The sequence below is a fragment of the Macaca nemestrina genome, chromosome 1, assembly GCF_043159975.1.
Source record: "Macaca nemestrina isolate mMacNem1 chromosome 1, mMacNem.hap1, whole genome shotgun sequence".
Classification (NCBI taxonomy): Eukaryota; Metazoa; Chordata; class Mammalia; order Primates; family Cercopithecidae; genus Macaca; species Macaca nemestrina.
In genome coordinates, this window is record NC_092125.1 from 55,792,454 (window position 1) to 55,811,035 (window position 18,582).

Genomic DNA, 18,582 nt, shown 5'->3' on the forward strand with positions numbered 1-18,582 from the left:
TTAGCTGGGCATGGTGGCGTGTACCTGTAATCCCAGCTACTTGGGAGGCTGAGGTGGGAAGATCACGGTGAGCCCAAGAGGTGGAAGTTGCAGTGAGCCAAGATCATGCCACCGCACTTCAGCCTGGGCAACAGAGTGTACCTTGTCTCAAAAAAAAAAATTACCAAAAGACTTTATAATCCCCCAAGAAGAGTAAATTATTAGTCAATGGGTTTCGTAATAGGTTTTATAATGAATTTTAAACAGCTATATCAGCTCTATCAAAGGCAAAATTTAGAACAATGACATACATTAAACATTAGACTGTGGATTCATTTATGTCTTCAACTATTAAGCTAAAATGAGGCAAATATTTACAAATTAAAATGTTGTCTTTCAACTAGCATTCCATTTCAATATGTCCACTGTTTAGGGTATATATTCAATGTCCCTAACAAACACTACTGTAATCATTAAAAGTTGGAAGCTAGTATTTTCGTACATAACAGTTCTCAGCTTATTATTTCTTCTCTAACATGTCTAAACCTGTACATAGTGAACAGAACCAACACATAATCTTGATGAAATTGTGCTGCTCCTTATTGTCAGTGATTATTCTGTAGGTATTCATCAACAAAATCACACATTTCATAGTAAAACTAAGACTCAAAAACTTAGTTCTCAAGTCTTGAAGTAATAAGAACAAAAAAATTTTTAAAGACATTTTCTAAAAACCAAAAAAATTCATTAGCTGCTCATAATTATTAAATAGAAATTGCTCTTTTAATTTATATATGAGTAAAAATGATGAAGACCTTCAAAAATATTTTCTAAATATTATATTACTTCCTCTTTCAAATATCATATCTAAAATACCCTGGAATCTTGAAGGAAAAAAAGAATCCTTTCTGAACCACTCCCATCCAAGTTTAAGAGCACCTATAATTTTAATGCATAGACCTTGAGGACATATGATGTTCCCATGTATTAAAACACATTTGAACTTATTTGGGTTTCATTTGAACCATGTTTTCTGTATAAACATATAAGTTAATTTCAAATAAGTTATAATTAATTTGATGATAATCTTAAGAAAATAAAAGTCATCTAAGTTTTTATAACTACCCAGGTGATAAAATTTTAAAGGACTGCTTAATTCTAGTTAATAGTAAATTTGAATACTAAACACACCCTCATGCTGGTGCATTTCTGCTATCAAACCAAGATAAAATTATTTAATGAGTAATTTCTGGAATCATATATATCCGCAGAAGGCTATCAGATGAACTAAACTGGTTGTTGTGTGCTTTTCTTCAGATTCAAGTGATAATTAAGAAGGAACTGAAAAAGGAAAAGGTTCTATCTTGATCTTTACCAGTTCTGCCTACAAAGTTACAGTTTGTGGTTTTTCAACAGCTCTATTTTAAAAAAAAAAAAAAGTTTTTTTAAAATAAAATGCCCATTGCTTGTGATGACAAAAATCTGCAAGCTTTCAAAGTCCTTTATGTTCAAATTTTTTTAAGATTTAAGAAACCTTCAATAAGTATTGATAATCAGAACCATCTTTTACTAATTTCACTTTAATAACAATATAACTTAGCAAGTAATCATTGAACACCATTCAAGTAATCCCCAAATCTGCAAAAGATTCAAAGAGGTACTTGTCCTTAAAAGCCTGAAATCCAGTAAACAACATAAATCAGGACAATAAAGACCGAGCACAAGATAGACTATAACTTCCACGAGACAGATTCCAAAAGGCTTATTAGTCAGCAACTTTTTTTTTTTTCTTTTTTGAGACAGAGTCTCGCTCTGTCACCCAGGCAGGAGTGCAGTGGCGTGATCTCGGCTCACTGCAAGCTCTGCCTCCCGGGTTCACGCCATTCTCCAGCCTCAGCCTCCTGAGTAGCTGAGACTACAGGCGCCCGCCACCATGCTTTTTAAATAAAATTGTATTGTGTTTATTTGAGGTGCCCAACATGATGAAATACATATAGGTAGTAAAATGGTTGCTATAGTGAAGTCAATTAACGCATCTATCATCTCACATACTTACCTCTTTGTGACAGGAGCAGCTAAAATCCATTTATTTAATAAAAATCCCTAATACAATACAATTTTATTAACTTTGGTCTTCATATTGCACATTGGATCTCTAGACTTGTCCATCCTATATATCTGCTATTTTGTATCCTTTGACCTACCTTGCCTCATTTCCTCTGCCCCCAACCATGGCAACCACCGTTTCATTCTCTATCTCTGTGTATCTGAGTATTTAAAAATATATATTCTACATATAAGTGAGATCATGCAACATTGTTCTTCCTGGGTCTGATGTGTTTCATTTAGCATAATGTACTCCAGGCCCAACTATGTTATAGCAGACAGCATTATCTCCCCCTTTTTAAGGCTGAATAATATTCCATTGCACATATGTATACACACTACATTTTCTTCATCCATTCTTCTGCTGAACTATTATAAGACCCAGCCATCCCTCTTCTGGAAAAAAGATAAAATTACCACCTTGTAAGGACATCTACCAGCTTGGCAGTAGCTCACACCTGTAATCCAGCGCTTTGGGAGGCCAAGGCAGGAGGATTACTTGAGGTTAGGAGCTCAAGACCAGACTCCACAACAGAATGAGAACCCATCTGTACAAAAAATGTAAAAATTAGCCAGACATGGTGACATATGCCTGTAGTACTGGCTACTCAGAAGACTGAGGCGGGAGGATCCCTTGAGCCCAGTTCGAGGCTGCAGTGAGTTATAATTTTGTCGCTTCTTTTTACATTTTTTCTTTAAATTTCTGAAGCTTCACTTTAACAAATCTTACCTGTTTAATACTGTAATTATACTTTTTTAAAAAAGAAAGGAATTTAGCAACAATTATTAAACCCATAATACCCTACACAATTTCCATTCCTTTTCTTTAAAATCCATCTGAGTACCTTTATCAGTTTAACAATTCAACAAATATTCACTGAGCACATATTACAGGTCAGACACTGTTTTAGGCTCTGAGTAAACAAAATTAAAAGCAACAATCCCCTGCCAAGGCAAGTTACACTGTAGCAGAGAGATCCTTTGTCTTCTTCATCAGATGCAACTATTTATACCAAAAGCAAATTACTCTTAATTATTCACACAAGATTTAGAATATGAAGTAAAACTCCAATTAACTTTAGAAAAAGATAACCACCTGACACCCAATTGTCTCTCCCTCTATTACCTCACAACTACCTCAAGATCTCCCCACTTCTCTACTGTTCCCTAAGCAATGAACTGAGTTAGGTGCCTTCTTCGTACTTCAGTGCTATATGCACTATACAACCTCTACCACAGCCTTTACTACTCTTACAATTATTGACTTGAAATTGACACTTCCCCTTCAAGAATGCCATCTTAATTGCATTTAATCTGTGCATGACACACAATTGGCACTCAGAAACACTCACTGAAGGAATGAGAGGGCTGAATACTTCCTATGGTGTTTAAGCTCTTCTTCTGATGTCTTTTAAGAATATCACAACAATTCTGATCAAGCCTAGAATCAGGGATTTGCTAAAATGAGTGGCTTTTTAAAGTTGCTGCAGAAGATTTCACTGCTATTAGACAAACATGACTGTTCTAAAGGTAGCACAGCATAATTGTTAAGAGCTCAGGCTCTAGTACAGAGACAAGTTCAAATCCTAGTCTTACCTCTTAAGTTTGTGTGCTTTGGGCAAGTTGCTGAACCTTTCTGAGCCTCAATTTCCTTATGTTTTGAAAAGAATAACAGTCTGTAAATTTTATAGTTGAAGTGAAGATAAATGGAAGATGTAGGCTCTTGGCACATTTTCTGACATATTATAAATGCCAAATAAATAGTTTCTATTACTCTTTATGTAGAACATCTAAGTGAAAGCCTAATCAGAGAAAATAAATTGAAAAATAAGGTTCTGAAACCATGACATTATAGCTTTAGTTCATTAACTAGGCACTTTACGCAACAAAAACAAGTCTTTATGAAGTTCACTGAATTAATACTCTGACTAAATATATACTTACTAAAGTTGTTAATCACAATTACAAGAGTATCAATACATATGGTGGAAAAATAGTAAAATGAAACCAGAATTTGGCAGTTACAGGTACATTTGACCCTTAGTCAACACATCTTTCCATTAAAACATTGCTTCTCTTTAACTGATTTGAGTTTACAAAGTTTTCTTTAAAAATAAATGTTCCCTTAAAAATACATAATAAAAAATAAAAATAAATGTTTCCCTGAAGGCTGTCTATCAGTTGTTCACACCTCACTGTTAATTAATCAGATACATACTTTAAGTAACATCAATATACTTAAAAGAAATTGTTGAAAAGTGGTGAGAAGAGAAGAGGGGTAACCTTAGTGGAACAGGCCTATATAATGCTCATTGTGAGAATTTTTACAGTCACCAGGCATCATGATGATAATGACACCTACAAGGTGACAGCAGAGGGGATCCAGGAATTGTAAAAGGCATCAAAGCAATTCCCCCCACACTCCATGGGATTACACTAAGTGCTCTTTAAGGAAACTCAAGTTCTGTTACTCTACTTTTCTCTTATTCAACGTCATAAGAATTAGTACCACAATCTCCTAAATAAATACTTCTAAAAGGCCAAGTCAGGACCACCTTTTAGCAAGTTCCCCCACAAGGCCAATGACTGACCTATCACAGAAACGTGAACCAAGACATTACTTTCTATAGATAAAATTAAATTACTACTTGAAATAAATCAAGAGTTTGAAAGTGGGAAAAGTTTTTCAATGTTAAACATTAAGCTTATTTCCAGGGAAGAAAGATTATTTTGGAAATGATTAAAAATCAAAGAGCTCAAATGTGATATTCTCATTGTTACCTAAAATACCATGGCCATCTGCATAAAGCACTCTAAACATGTCTATTGCTAGTATTATATGAACACTTTAAAATGTATACTGTACACAGTAAATTATTATCCTCTAACTTGCAAATAAAACATGAAAATTTAGAGAAAAAGAATATATTATCTGAGCTTAAGAAAAATCTGAAAATGAGAGAATATTATCAAAAGCACATCAGGAACATATCACCTTGAAAGTCAAGAAAACAGTTATAAGAAAAAACCTGAACAAACTCGCACTGTGGCAACACAGCAGTGACCAAACAACAGTCTTAAAGCATACCACTGTGAAATCCGCAGCAGAGGCCAAGCAGCCTCTCACATTTAACAGTGGAAATCACGAACATAAAAAACCAAGAGGTCACCTTAGATTAAAGTGGCAAAAATAAAGAACCTGTAAACAAATGGAACTACCTAATGAGAAAGTGATAACCAAACCATTAAAATGTAAACTTTGCAACACACCTATGAAAGCAATAATCAACAAATACTGAACAGTGAAATTTGATTTGCTTTTTACACTTGCAGGCACCTATGTGAAGGAGGATGTAATGCCCCAAGCCATATATAAAAGTACATATATTCTCAACTATTTTCTATATAAATCAAGAAGGGCATAACCCAAGGACATGGTTCTGAAGAATCACATTACATTTTGTTCCTGGCTAGCAGTATAAAAGAATACAACAGTTTCATTTTTTTTTTTAATAGAGATGGGGACCTCGCTATGTTGCCCAGCCTGGTTTTCATCTTCTGACCCCGAGGGATTCTCCCACCTCTTCCTCCCAAAGTGCTGGGGTTACAGATATCAGCCACCATGCGTGGTCACAGTTTCATTTTCTTCAACAATTTAGCTTATACAGTTTGGATTACTCTAATTTATCCCAGTGCATCTGAATTGAGAGAGACTCAGAGTTCTTAAATGAACACAAAGTTACAGCAAAAACAACTATCATGGTAACCACATTTTACTCAGACTTTTTCCATGTTGGACAATAATGCAATACCTCCTAAACTACTTTATTATCTGTACGATTCATCAAGGTTCTAAATGTTAGAGTTTTGTTGGGTTTTAGTAGGTATGAAAGGTTATAGATGGGTTTTAAGATAAATTCACAAACATTATATATAGCAACTGTTCTTATAAATCTTTTGGTATGAGGAGAGGAAAGGAGACATAAGCACTGAATGAAAAGAGCTTGAGGATGGGGTATTCCAAAATAGCCCATTCCAAGACATATATGGACTTCTATTTCTAATACCCTTGTACTGTCACATCAGCACACACTTAAAATCACTTCTACAGCAGTTCTCTGGGGATTAATTTAATCAACATTCATTTATTCAATGGCCAAGCATTAGGTTAGGTCCAATTTATTTTTATTTTTTATTTTTTAGAGAGAGAGTCTCCCTCTGTCGCCTAGACTGGAATGCAGTGGTACAATCTCAGCTCACTGCAATCTCTCTCCGCCTCCTGGGCTCAAGGGATTCTCCTGCTTCAGCCTCTCAAGCAGTTGGGACTATAGCCGCTTGATACCACACCCGCTAATTTTTGTATTTTTAGTAGAGACAGGGACTCACCATGTTGGCCAGGCTGGTCTCAAACTCCTGACCTCAAATGATCTACCCGCCTCCGCCTCCCAAAGTGCTGGAATTACAGGTGTGAGCCACTGCACCCAGCCCCAGTTTCTTTTATTCATTCCATAAATATTCATTCAACATGTCAGATGTGTTAAGTTTTTTCTTAAGAATACAAATTAATAAGTTGTGGTTCATGAAGAACTTACCTCAAGCAGGGCAAACATACATTTAGACATATCAATATGTCTCTAAATGACCATATTAAACATATCCATAAGAATACAATAAGTGCTAAAATACCAAGCAGAAGCAAAATGTTGTAGAGTCTAGTGTAGAGAGTATCACTATAGACGAAAAGTTATCAAACGCAAAAAAGTAACTTTAGAAATACCTTTCTTGTGCAGGGCATGGAGGACACTAAGAATTCTTTGGCTTAAGGTTCTAATTTAACAAAAAAGCAAAAGGCAGTTAAACTGTTAACATAAGTTGCAGATAAGAAAAATTGATAATTCGATACTGGGTTGGATAGGCAAATCAAAGTAGAAAACTGGTAGCAAAGAAGAATTTGTTCCTAAGAGAAACTGTTCTAGGTAAAAAGAAAGGAATAAAGAAACCAAGACTTGCTAAAGATGTTTTAGAACTACTATTAAATAGCCAGAACTATTAGATCAAAGATTCGCTAAATATGAAGATGCAAATCCTAAAAATGAAAAGTGATAGGGAGGGAAATGGGATGAGTTAGGGTCTGAAACCACAAAGAAAAAACTCAATAATTGTTTTAGGTGGGTTTACATTGGATTCATTAATTTTAGGGAACACACTGTATCCCCATTTGGAAAAAATTACTTGTACTACATACAGCTTATACTCAAATATTTCCTCACCTGATAAAACCACCTATACACACGAAGTCACTATGCAATGGGAGGCAACAGAGCAGTAGTTAAAATACAGACTCTGGACAGACTACCCTGGGCAAGTTTCATCATTTCTCTGTTCTTCATTCAGATTCTTCATGTGCCAAATGGAAACAAGCACTTCCTATATCGTAAGATTTTTGTGAGGCTTAAATAGTTAGTACATGAAAAATACCCAGAATTGTGCCCAGCACAGAATAAATACGACATACTAGCTGCTGCAGCTGCTGCTCCTCCTCCTCCTTTTCCTTCTCTTCCTCCTTTTCCTCCTCCTCCTCCTCCCACTACTACTGCTCCTATTACTACTTGGAATAAACCATCAACAAAATAAAAAAAGAGAAAGCTAGAGTACCAAGGCCACTTCCCAGAAGAGAGATGCTTAGAGGCATCCCCAATCTTTTATTGAGGAAAAGTTACTTTTCATTTCCCTGAAGATTAAGTCACTTTGGGGAAGGTGGGGACAGTATGGTAACAATGACCTCTGTTAACAGAATTGAGGAGAGGCCATCACTGCTGGCTGTACTTCCTTGCCTGCTGGAAGGAAGACAGACAACAAAAAGAAGAACACTAGCAATTATCTTGGAGATCTACCAGGAAGAGCAATAAGATCTCAATTTTGGCACTTCACTCTTGGACAGCTGGAGCAGAAGTTACTGGGAGATTGTTCTGCCAGGGAAACCTTCACTTAAAAAAAAAAAAAAAATGCCACAACCAGTCCGTCAGATACCACCAGAACAAATTCTACTAACACGTAGGGGACACTATAGGGAAATGCTACCAACCCCTCTCATGGCATTGTTTTAGATTTGTAGAGTGCTCCATATGAAACTAACAAGCTATTTTCCAGAATGTTCTGAAATGTGTTGTTCTCAAAAAAAAAAAAACAAAACAAAACAAACAAAAAAAAAAACATTACGCCTCTGAAACAAGTACAAATAGCAGTAGATCAGATAAACATCACAATCTTACCAGAAGAGTTTTATCAAGTTATGTTTTAAAAGCTAATGTCATTTCACACTGTTAACTAACATTTAATTAACAACCTGTCTCTGAAGATACTTATCTAAGTTATTCAGGATAAATGAAAGCATTTAGACTTATCCATTAAAAATGAACAAGAGAAGCATGCCAAATACCTTAACATAGTATCACCAATCTTAGTATAAACCAAATTTACTCTAAATATATTTTCTATTTGATCAGTCATCAAAAAATAAATATTCTGAGAGTTTTTTAACAAAGTCATTTTAATTGATTTCTCAACATCTATTCATTGCCAATTTAAATAAATCAATCACGACAGTCTTGCCACCCACCCCTCTACCTCTACCCCACCAGTGATAATTTCAGGAATTGTCAGGCCCATGCCAACTTAGGCTACCAGGATCTAAGGAAAGGCTTTCTAGGGGATTTGGAAAAAGAAACTTTCTGACTCTAAATAGAGAAATTTAAAGCCAGTGTCTGTCACCCCCAGAGTCACAAACGAAAAAGCAGAGTTCCAACTTCCACTGACGGTCTTATAACCACAAGGAATCTAAGCCCTCCAATGACACCATTACTGTGAGTGGCAGAAATGAGACGCAGAAAGCACCTGGATGTTGGATGACTTCTTGTATGAACTATATCAAGCTTCTCTAGTTTCTCTATTATTTAAACCAACCTTATGTTTGTAATCCAAAGCAACCTAATTTATACATTTTGTTTTCCAAGTCTATTACTATTTAAGAATTTCACCCATGCTCATTTAATGTTAGCAAAAAAAAAGTTATCATACCTTAAACAAGAACATATCAGAGCCTCATTAAAACATATAGGTACTAACAGTTAAATAGGAGGATTCCAATAACTTTTAAAATAATTTTCATATATTTTTCTATTTAAGATTTAACTATAAAGTAGAACATTGATAAAATATTACAGAAACATAAATCTCTCAATTTGGCAAAAAAAAATTACTTTCATAGCCCTCTTATAGTTACTGATTTTATTATTTATAGTTACTATTTTATCATTTATTATTTATTATAGTTATTGATTATAGTTATTACTTGTTAGATCTTAAAATATTAGCCATGTTCATACTATTTAAGTCATAATAAAAGAAAGGTTACTGCTTCTTAACAGGGCTGAGTTTAGTTTTTTTAAATATCTTTAGAATTTTCTGCCAATTAGCCATATAGAATGGATTATTTGCAGCCTACAGAGAAGCCAACATTATTTAACCATTTATCATATTTACAACTTTACCAGGCTAGATATAAACTGTTAAAATACAAATGAAGATGTTTCTAAAAAATAGTGATTTAAATAACAACAGCAAAAAGACAAGGTATAATATTAAAGCAGGGCAGAAGTAGAAGATACAAACTGGAATAACTAGTTCATGAAAAGTGGAAAAGAGGAAAAGAGGAAGAAGGGAGTAAACCACTGAAAAGTCTTTATAAAAAGGTCACAATCTCTCTGACACATGCATAGATTGGGTGTTATATAAGGCAAATTGATCTTTTAACAAGATCACTTTAAAACACATTTAAAATTAGAAAATCCTATTTTCCAAATGAAATTAGCTTGTTGTGTGAGATATATATATGTATATATATACACACACATATATACACATATGTATGTGTGTGTATATATATACATATACACTTTTTTTTTCTTTTTTTAGACAGAGTCTCACTTGGTCACCCAGGCTGGAGTGTGGTGGTGCTATCTCGGCTCACTGCAACCTCCACATCCCCGGTTCAAGTGATTCTCGTGCCTCAGCCTCCCCAGTAGCTGGGATTACAGGCATGGGCCACCATGCCTGCATAATTTTTGTATTTTTAGTAGAGATGGGGTTTCACCATATTGGTCAGGCTGGTCTCGAACTCCTGGCCTCAAAGGATCTGTCCACCTCGGTCTCCAAAAGTACTGGGATTACAGGCATGAGTCACTGTGCCACGCCTTTACAAACAGTATCAGATGAGCATTACTTCACACACCTTCAGTAATGTTGTGGTAGGTATTTTTTAGATTAACTCATACCATAAACACACTATAGAAGAGAATTAAATGGAGCTGAAAATATAATGTATCCATTTGAGTATTCATTCTGCCTAATATATCCATTCTTCAAAGAGAACCTGGTTGGGCCTCAAAATAATGCAAATGGATAAACTTTACTACATACAGGACAATAAAAGATAACTTCATCAACCAGAAAAGGCTCCCTACAACCTAGGATCACTCCTTGCCAATGGACAAACCTGACCACAGCTGCAGTTCAAACAGACCAGGAGTACAGTAGTAGGGCTGGTGGAGCCAACAATGTGTGACTTCATACTAAAATTAGCCATGCCCATTTCACCACGACTGGGTTGGGCTTCTCTATTTTAAGGTGTGTACCTCCAAATTACTTGAGTATGTAATTGCTGGATAGTTTCTGAAGCTAAAAGTGTCAGCAGACTTTCCTCCAAGGCTTTAGGATGGCCAACCAGTCTCCACAAAACCCCTATGCTTAATCATCATGCTATCCAGGGTCTAAGCACACAGCAAGTAGACATATACTGTAAGTATCTAGAAAGACATAGCATGCAAGAACACATTAAAAGAAAATAGGCAAGGAAAGATATTCCTTATTCTTGTCTGCTAACCGTGCCCCCTACTACACACAAGCACAATATACAAAATGACAAAAGTGGAGGGAAATGATGAAAATCATGACATTAAACTACTATGCTCTCATCTTTTCAGGAAATTGTACAGAACTGACAGCTGAAACCCTTCCAAGTAATTTCATAGTATCGTTTACCTCCCTCCAAAAGTGCTGTGCTATTGGAGTAAATCCAGCAGAAGGGGCTACTCAGTCTGCATTCTGCATTCTGAAAACATCAGAAGGGAAGCAGTGTAGCTTCCATTGGTACTAGCAGGAGAATGTGCACTAATGTTTAAAAAAACACACTAAATTTCCAAACATAAATGAAAGAAAATAAAAAGACACGCCCTTTCACCAAAACTAATGATAACTTTATCAATGAATGGTGAAGTTGAGTTGTAAGTTATATGGGCTTAACAGACACCTGAAATTCAAGCTGCACAGATAACATTCATGATTTTTACAATCCCAGGGCAAAGACTTGACATCTATTTTATTACCAGCAACTTGAGACACTCAATGCAGGATACACATTTAGTAGTATTATTTTCCTATTAGTATCATGTTCCAGCAGCCCACAATATTAACACTTGCTTTGAGAGATTCAATCAATTATTTTAAGAATTAACAGAACAGGCCGGGCACAGTGGCTCACACCTGTAATCCCACACTTTGGGAGGGCAAGGTGGGTGGATCACTTGAGCCCAGGAATTCGAGACTAGCCTGGGTAACATGGTGAAATCCTGTCTCCACAAAAAATACACAAAAATTAGCCGAGCATGGTGGTGTGCATTGGTAGTTCCAGCTACTCGGGAGGCTGAGGTGGGAGGATCACTTGAGCCCAGGAAGGAGAGGTTGTGGTGAGCCCCGATCATGCCACTACACAGCCTGAGGAACAGAATGAGATCCTGTCAAAAAAAAGAGACCTTGTCAAATAACAGAACACAGAAGACACATACCTTCATTTTCAGAGGCATGACATTTCACTTTCAACACCAAGTCAAAGGTTCTGTCTGGATTTGCCCTAAAAGGAAAAAGTTTAAATTAATTTCCTATGACAAATGAACATCTCTATGAAATTTGTATTCTAATTCTAAAACTAATCTTATTTTTGACTCAATACATTTAATGTGACTATATTACTACAGTATAGTAGAAATAACAATGAAAGTGTTTTCTCAATTGAGCAATTTAAAAGAGCTGAGACTTAGGAATTCTGAAACTTGGGGCAAAGCATTTAACCTCTGAGACTGTCTTCCCTTACCTATGAGGTGCCTCGTCCACTTCACAGAATAACAGTGAGGATTATAAATCAAATAGCATATGTGCAAGTACTTCATAAGTACTAAGTGCTACAAAAATGCAAAGTATTGATTTTATCTTATTGGATCAAATTTAAAAGCCAGAGTGTCCTTAAGTGTCATTATACGCTACCAACAGAGTTTGACACAGGCTCTCAGGTTCTCTCCAAAGGACATGCAATGTAAGTGTAAATGATGAATACATGGTCCCACCTGCCAAGTTCTAGATCACCATAAAACATTTATAATGCTCCATGAATGTGATACGTTGCATATACTTTTCTTGAAATGTATTTACTGTACTTAAGCATATTTAAAGTAGCAAACTATCCGTAACTCTGAGGTTAACAAAATAAAAAGTCTTCGTTTTATCTATTATCTTTGGAGAAACTAGCCATCTGCTTCCATGTTAGATTTTCCCACTAGAAACTGTAAGTTTGCTTTGCTTAATTCAGAAGTGATTGACTTTTTTACTAACTTGCCATATTAGCAAAATTTCAAAGCAACATTGGTTCCATTTCAAAAAGTGAACTGAAATCTACTGAAACACTTTTTCTTCATAACATTGCTGTTCAAATCTCTCGTTCCATCATAAGGTAAAAGATTAGGTCTGGTACCACAACGGCCAATGTGTTAATATCTCAGTTACTCCTGCTAACAAGACCTTAGTGCCTTTGTACACTGGCTGTATTTAATATGTACTTCCTTCAAGAAATGAATGCCAGCTCTGACTTTAAAAAAAAAAAAAAAAAAATTCTTTTTTTAAAAGCTTTTCTTATAAGATATGAATCTGGAAACACAGGAAGTGACAAGACATATAAATTAACTTGCAAATATGCATTTTCTCAGCCTTCCCACTATTAACGTGTTTCAATGGGAATAATCTGGGCTCAGATGACTTCCTCCCTCTTAAAACAATTAATGTCAAGAAGCATACTATTTTTACTCACTTATCCTGCCCACTATGATGTCAAACACACTGAAGAAAATAATTCTATTACATAATTTCCCTCTTTCCCTAATATTCTTTAAGACTCTCTCTTAGGTGTAAAAGTTAAATATTGACTCAGTTTTACTGCTGTGAAATTCAAACGGCCTTTCACAATAACACAAATATACATGGTATTATTTTAAACTTTGTGAGAAGGAGGTAGTAAAGGGTGGGTAAGCGAAGTAAGAAGGAATTCTTTACAAAGTTAAGTTTCAGAAGAAAAATACAGAACTCATGCCTCTAAGATACCTAGAAACATAATCACCTCCGTTATTAAAATTGCTTTTTCCCTAATCTCCTGAAGCAAAATAGTCGTTGATAAATACTCTAGTGCACACATAAAAACACCCTCTAATTGGATACCGTTCTGCAAGAACCATGCATCTACAGTGCCTGCATAAAGAAACACCAGAGACCAATCTAATTTTATAAGCAGAATCACAAGAAAACATCCAAGACAAAACTAACAGACTTAAGAAAAAACCGGTTATATTAATGCTAAGAGAGCACTCGGAATAATAACCTCTTAACCTCAACGCCGACTCCCTCCTGGACACCACACGCACACAGGCAGCCCCAGGAGAGTCACATCTGACACACTCAGGGGAAGCACGAGAACCCCTCAGCGGTGGTGTCAGAGGCCGCCCGGCCTCCCCCTGTCCCCCGAAAGGCGGGCGTCGACAAGGCGCTAGTGGCCACTCAGAGAGGAGCCGCGCCAACTCCGCGGGGCCGGCGACGCAGGGCGGGCAGGCTTTGCGGCCTAGCGCCGTCCCGCCGGCCGGCCAGAGGCTTGGGGGCCGAACGGCACCCCCAGTCCGCCCAGCCAACCTCTGCCGCCCTGGGAGCCGGTTGAGCGCGGAGGCGCTGAGGAGCCGAGCTGGCCTGGGAGGGGCCGCCGAGGGACGCCCGCCCCTACGCGCCCGGGCCCCCCCACTCACTTGATCCTGCAGTCCATGGTTACATGTCGGTGTGGGGCTTTCCGTCCGGCCCCCGCGCGCTGGCCTGGAAGCCCGCAGCCCGGCCGCGCGAGGGTCGCGCCGCCCCCGCCCACGCCGGCGGCCCCACCGGGAAGGAGGCTGCTCACAGCAGCGGCGGCGGCGGGCCCATGTCGGCTGCGCCCCCGGCACTTCCCCGCCTCCCACCCCACCCACCAGAGCCTTTCTGTGACAGCAGCGGCGGCGTGGCCGCCGCCCCCGTCTCCGCCGGTAGCCGCCACCAAAGCTGAGGCCTTTCAGTTCCTGCGACCGGGGCCGCCCGCTGCGGCTCCTGCACCTTCTGCAAATCAGGAAGTCGCCGGGAGGGGGAAGGGGCGCGCGGGGACGCGCCCGGCGGCTTCACCTGGGCCGTGCGGCTCGCAAGTCGGAGACTGTGGAGGAGGCGGGGGCCAGGTCCCCGTGCCTGGGCGGCCAGAGGGTGCAGGGGCAGCGCTAGTGCCTACCGGTATGGCCCACGTACCGCTTTGCCACCGAGACAGAAAGGCAAGGTGCCCCCTGTGTCCTCAGCATGAACCAACCGGCTTCCTTTCTGGGTCCAGTCCAGATTCCAGGGCGTCGGGGCTGCAACCCCACAAAGGGCTAACTACCTGGAAAAGTACCTCGACCTGCAGTGTTTCCCACACACGTACGCACAGACTTGGGTTCCTTTCATTTCATACTGCAAATTCAGAGCTCAAATTGATGCCTCTGGCTCTTGCGTCACTCCAGCTGTGGCCTGGTTACAGCTCTCTGAAATTCAGAGCTACCCCCTCCTGATTCAGGAATGTTCAGACATGTGCACCTGCTGAATAGCCCTGTCAAGTAGCCAAATGGTAGTGCCCCACTTGCCTGCACATGTGGGAGGCAGACATTCCTGTACCACAGACTGCAGTAATAACCAAGGACTAACTTTTGAACACATGTACATAGTCGCAGGCCTCATAGACTGGCAGTTTAGGCGGGTTCAGGGAGGGCACCACTGAATAAGCGTGGGAGAGGCTGATTTACACAGCCCTAAAGCATATGTGAAGCAGGTTATGTGCACTCTCACCCAGTACGTGCCGTAGGTGTGTGATAGATACTTTCATCAACATTTTACAGATGAAGAAACCAGAGAGTAATGGCAAAGCTGGAGTTCACACCAGGTCTATCTGATGCTGATTATTTACTTCTACCTCATATTGCCTGTCTTCCTCCTCTGCTGTCTCATATTTAGAATCTACTGAGAAAGGCAGAAAAAGTCTTATGATGGACATTCAAATGATTGTGGAAGGCCAGGCTCTTACACAGAGATCTTCTGGGGAAGGCCTTCTCCCAGCTAACACTGCCACCCTTGACACATAGCCACAGTGTTTCTTCCAGAAGGTGGTTACTTCAGACTTTATTCATGCAGAAGTTAAGATGATGAGAGGAAACCAAATGTGGTATGAATGTAGTGTGAGTCATGAGACATAAAAGTCAGAAAAGGAGTCTCAAGAATTAAAAAACTTAGAGTCAGAGAACCTGAAGTTACACTCAGTTATACAACCTTAAACTTTCTTACCAAAATTGGGCACTACTTGGTCAACAAAATGAGAAACAGTGTATAGCCATGGGTGTATTAGTCAAAAATGAGGACGGGCCATAACTGGGAAACCAAAAAAAAAGTGTCTATCATAAAGTGTTGTCATAGCTTGACTTGGGGTGAGACACTTCAGTTTCTCGGTTCCTACATTTGTAAAATGGGAATTATTACTTGTATATCACATGAGCAGTGTGATGTTCAAGTAAAAAAAGGTGCTACAAATTTGTATTATCTTTTGAGAAATTATTCTATGAATTTCAGTTTCACAATTAGGCAAACTATACTACATAAGTTTTCTTTTCTCAAATAAAGATTTTTCTGCATAAGTGACCATACTCCAAAGGCTTGAAAAAAAATTTCGTAAACTAAAAGCCACTTCTGCCCCAAGTGTTACTGAATTTCTCAAACTTCTCGTTTCGTTATAATTAATTAGTTCCAAAAAAAGGAACCCTACTTGGGGTGACCATGTTGAGGACTTTTTAATTTGGTGTGAGGAGATAATAATACAAATGTTTACCTCATCCACTGTTGGGATTTTTTTTAAATGACAGTCATACCCTTGCACAGTATAAAATTGTTCTTCATTCCATTTATGTTAAGTATATCAAGGGAAATACTACACATTCACATCCCAAAGCCGATCTTTTCAAGCCAGCTTTTAGGCTGACCGTAATGAAGAGATTTATCTGTTCTGATATTACTGAAGTAAAAGGGATAGAAACATAGGTGTACATGGTTTACATGCATGAAGTGTTAAAAAAATTAGAAAACAAATAGTGTACACTTACCTTGGTAATAGGTTTAATGAAATCAATGGTATAACTTTAGTAATACTCATTTCATATAGAACTTCCTATATGACTGATAGAGAAGTGTACAAAGGGCAAACCTTCAAATTAGTCTTAAATCTTCCCAAGATTATATTTCAGCAATGCTATTTCCTACTCAACAATTAATACTAATAGTTTTCAGGACCATACCAGTCAAAGAACATAGTCTGTATTACTGTCAAAGAACATGGTCTATAAGTTATTAATTTTTTAAATGTTTCAAGACTTAAATGTTGTATGTGGTTTGTAAAGAATATATATTCTGCAGCTTTGGGGTACAGTGTTCTAAATATATGTCCATGATCAAATACGATGATTGTGTTGTTAACATCTACTACTGAATTTGCATCTGCTTGACATAATTTGGTTAATGGGAGAGATGAGTTTAAATATCCTAACATGATGGTAGATTTTTCTATTTCAGCCTATAGTTCTTTCAGGTTCTACCTTACACAGTTTGGGGCTGTATAATAATAGACACATCAGTTTATAATTTCTGTATCTACCTAATAAATACAACCGTTCATCATTATGTTGTTACTTTCTTTACCTCTAATCATATTTTTGCCTTAGATTCTAAACAGCTTTCTTCTGAATAGTATTTGTCTGGTGTTAGGATATCTCTTTTCATCCCTTTACATTCAAACTTTCTAAACCATCGTGTTTCAATGTATCTAAAATTTTTAATCTTGATTTTTAATCTAGTCTGATCATCTTTGGCTCTTACATCAAACTTTTAAACAATTTGCATGTATTAAAACTGTTGACAAATTTAGGCTGGGCGCAGTGGCTCACGCCTGTAATCCTATCACTTTGGGAGGCTAAGGCAGGTAGATTAGTTGAGACTAGGAGTTCAAGACCAGCCTGGCCAACTTAGTGAAACCCTGTCTCTGCTAAAAATACAAAAATTAGCTGGGTACGGCGGGTGGTGCAAGCCTGTAGTCCCAGATAATAAGGAGGCTGAGGCTTCAGAATCACTTGAACCTGGGAGGCAGAGGTTGCAGTGAGCCAAGATCATGTCACTGCATTCCAGCCTGGTTGACAGAGTGAGACACTGTCTTAAAAAAAAATAGAGAGAGAGAAATGCTGATAAATTTAAATCTATTTCTGCCATCTAATTTTGTACTTCTCGTTTGTTTCTTCTGATCTGTTTTTTTCTTTCACTTTTGCATTCTTTAGGATTATTATTTATGCTTTCATTTCTGCCCCACCTCTTCTAGTTTGGAAGTTATTTACTCTGTTTCTATTCATTTAGGAGTTATCCTAGAAATTTTAATAGGTACATTTTAACTGATTAAAGCCAGAGTTCACAAGTATATCCACCCTCTCTCAAACAATACAAGGACCTCTAAAACCCCCTTCAAAATTAAAATCCCCTCCAAAAATGCATTATGAATGTTGTTTTATACAGTCCATGTTTGTTTAGATTTACTCAGAACTTTACTACTTACTTTGCCCTTCTTTTGTATTTTCATCTTAGATCTTCCATCTAGGATCACTTTCTTTCTGCCTAAAGTTCTTTCCCTTTTTTTTTCTTTCTTTTTTTTTTTTTTTAAGTTGGAATGCATTTATTTATCCCTCATTCTTGAAAAATATTTTCAATGATGAATTCAAAGTTTACTGTTATTTCTTTCTGCATATTATCATTACACTATCTTCTAAGTTCCCTAGTAACAATTGGAACTTTGAAAGTAATCTTAAAATGTCATCTGTTTTTTCTCTCTGACTGCATATATGATTTTTCTTTTTTGTCTTTAGTTTTGTATAGTTTCACTGTGAAGTATCTAGTTGTAGATTTTTATTCATCCATCTTTCTTGGTTTCTTTAATTTTCTTGACTCTAGATTGGTGACTTTCATCAGTTCTGGAAAATTCTGGATTCCTTTCTTTCCATT

At 37.7% G+C, this 18,582-nt stretch overlaps 1 protein-coding gene across 11 annotated transcripts in view; it reads right to left on the reverse strand.

Moving 5' to 3' along the window:
* The window catches only part of LOC105484665 (DENN domain containing 1B), a 321,512-nt gene extending 306,523 nt beyond the window's left edge, over window positions 1-14,989 (reverse strand). For 5 of the 11 annotated variants that reach the window (XR_011612370.1, XR_011612369.1, XR_989127.3 and 2 more), the window contains exons 1-2: window positions 14,776-14,989; window positions 11,988-12,052 (exon numbers count right to left, since the gene is read on the reverse strand). Coding sequence is in view for 8 of the 11 variants with exons in the window: in XM_011746499.3 (XP_011744801.2) it covers window positions 11,988-12,052; window positions 14,776-14,825 (115 nt within the window). In the remaining 3 variants the exon portion in view is untranslated. Of the gene's footprint in view, window positions 1-11,987; window positions 12,053-14,258; window positions 14,599-14,775 lie in introns of those variants that run through there. The other 6 variants (XM_011746501.3, XM_011746502.3, XM_011746504.2 and 3 more) reach the window with 4 other exon arrangements.
* Window positions 14,990-18,582: the final 3,593 nt, after the last annotated feature.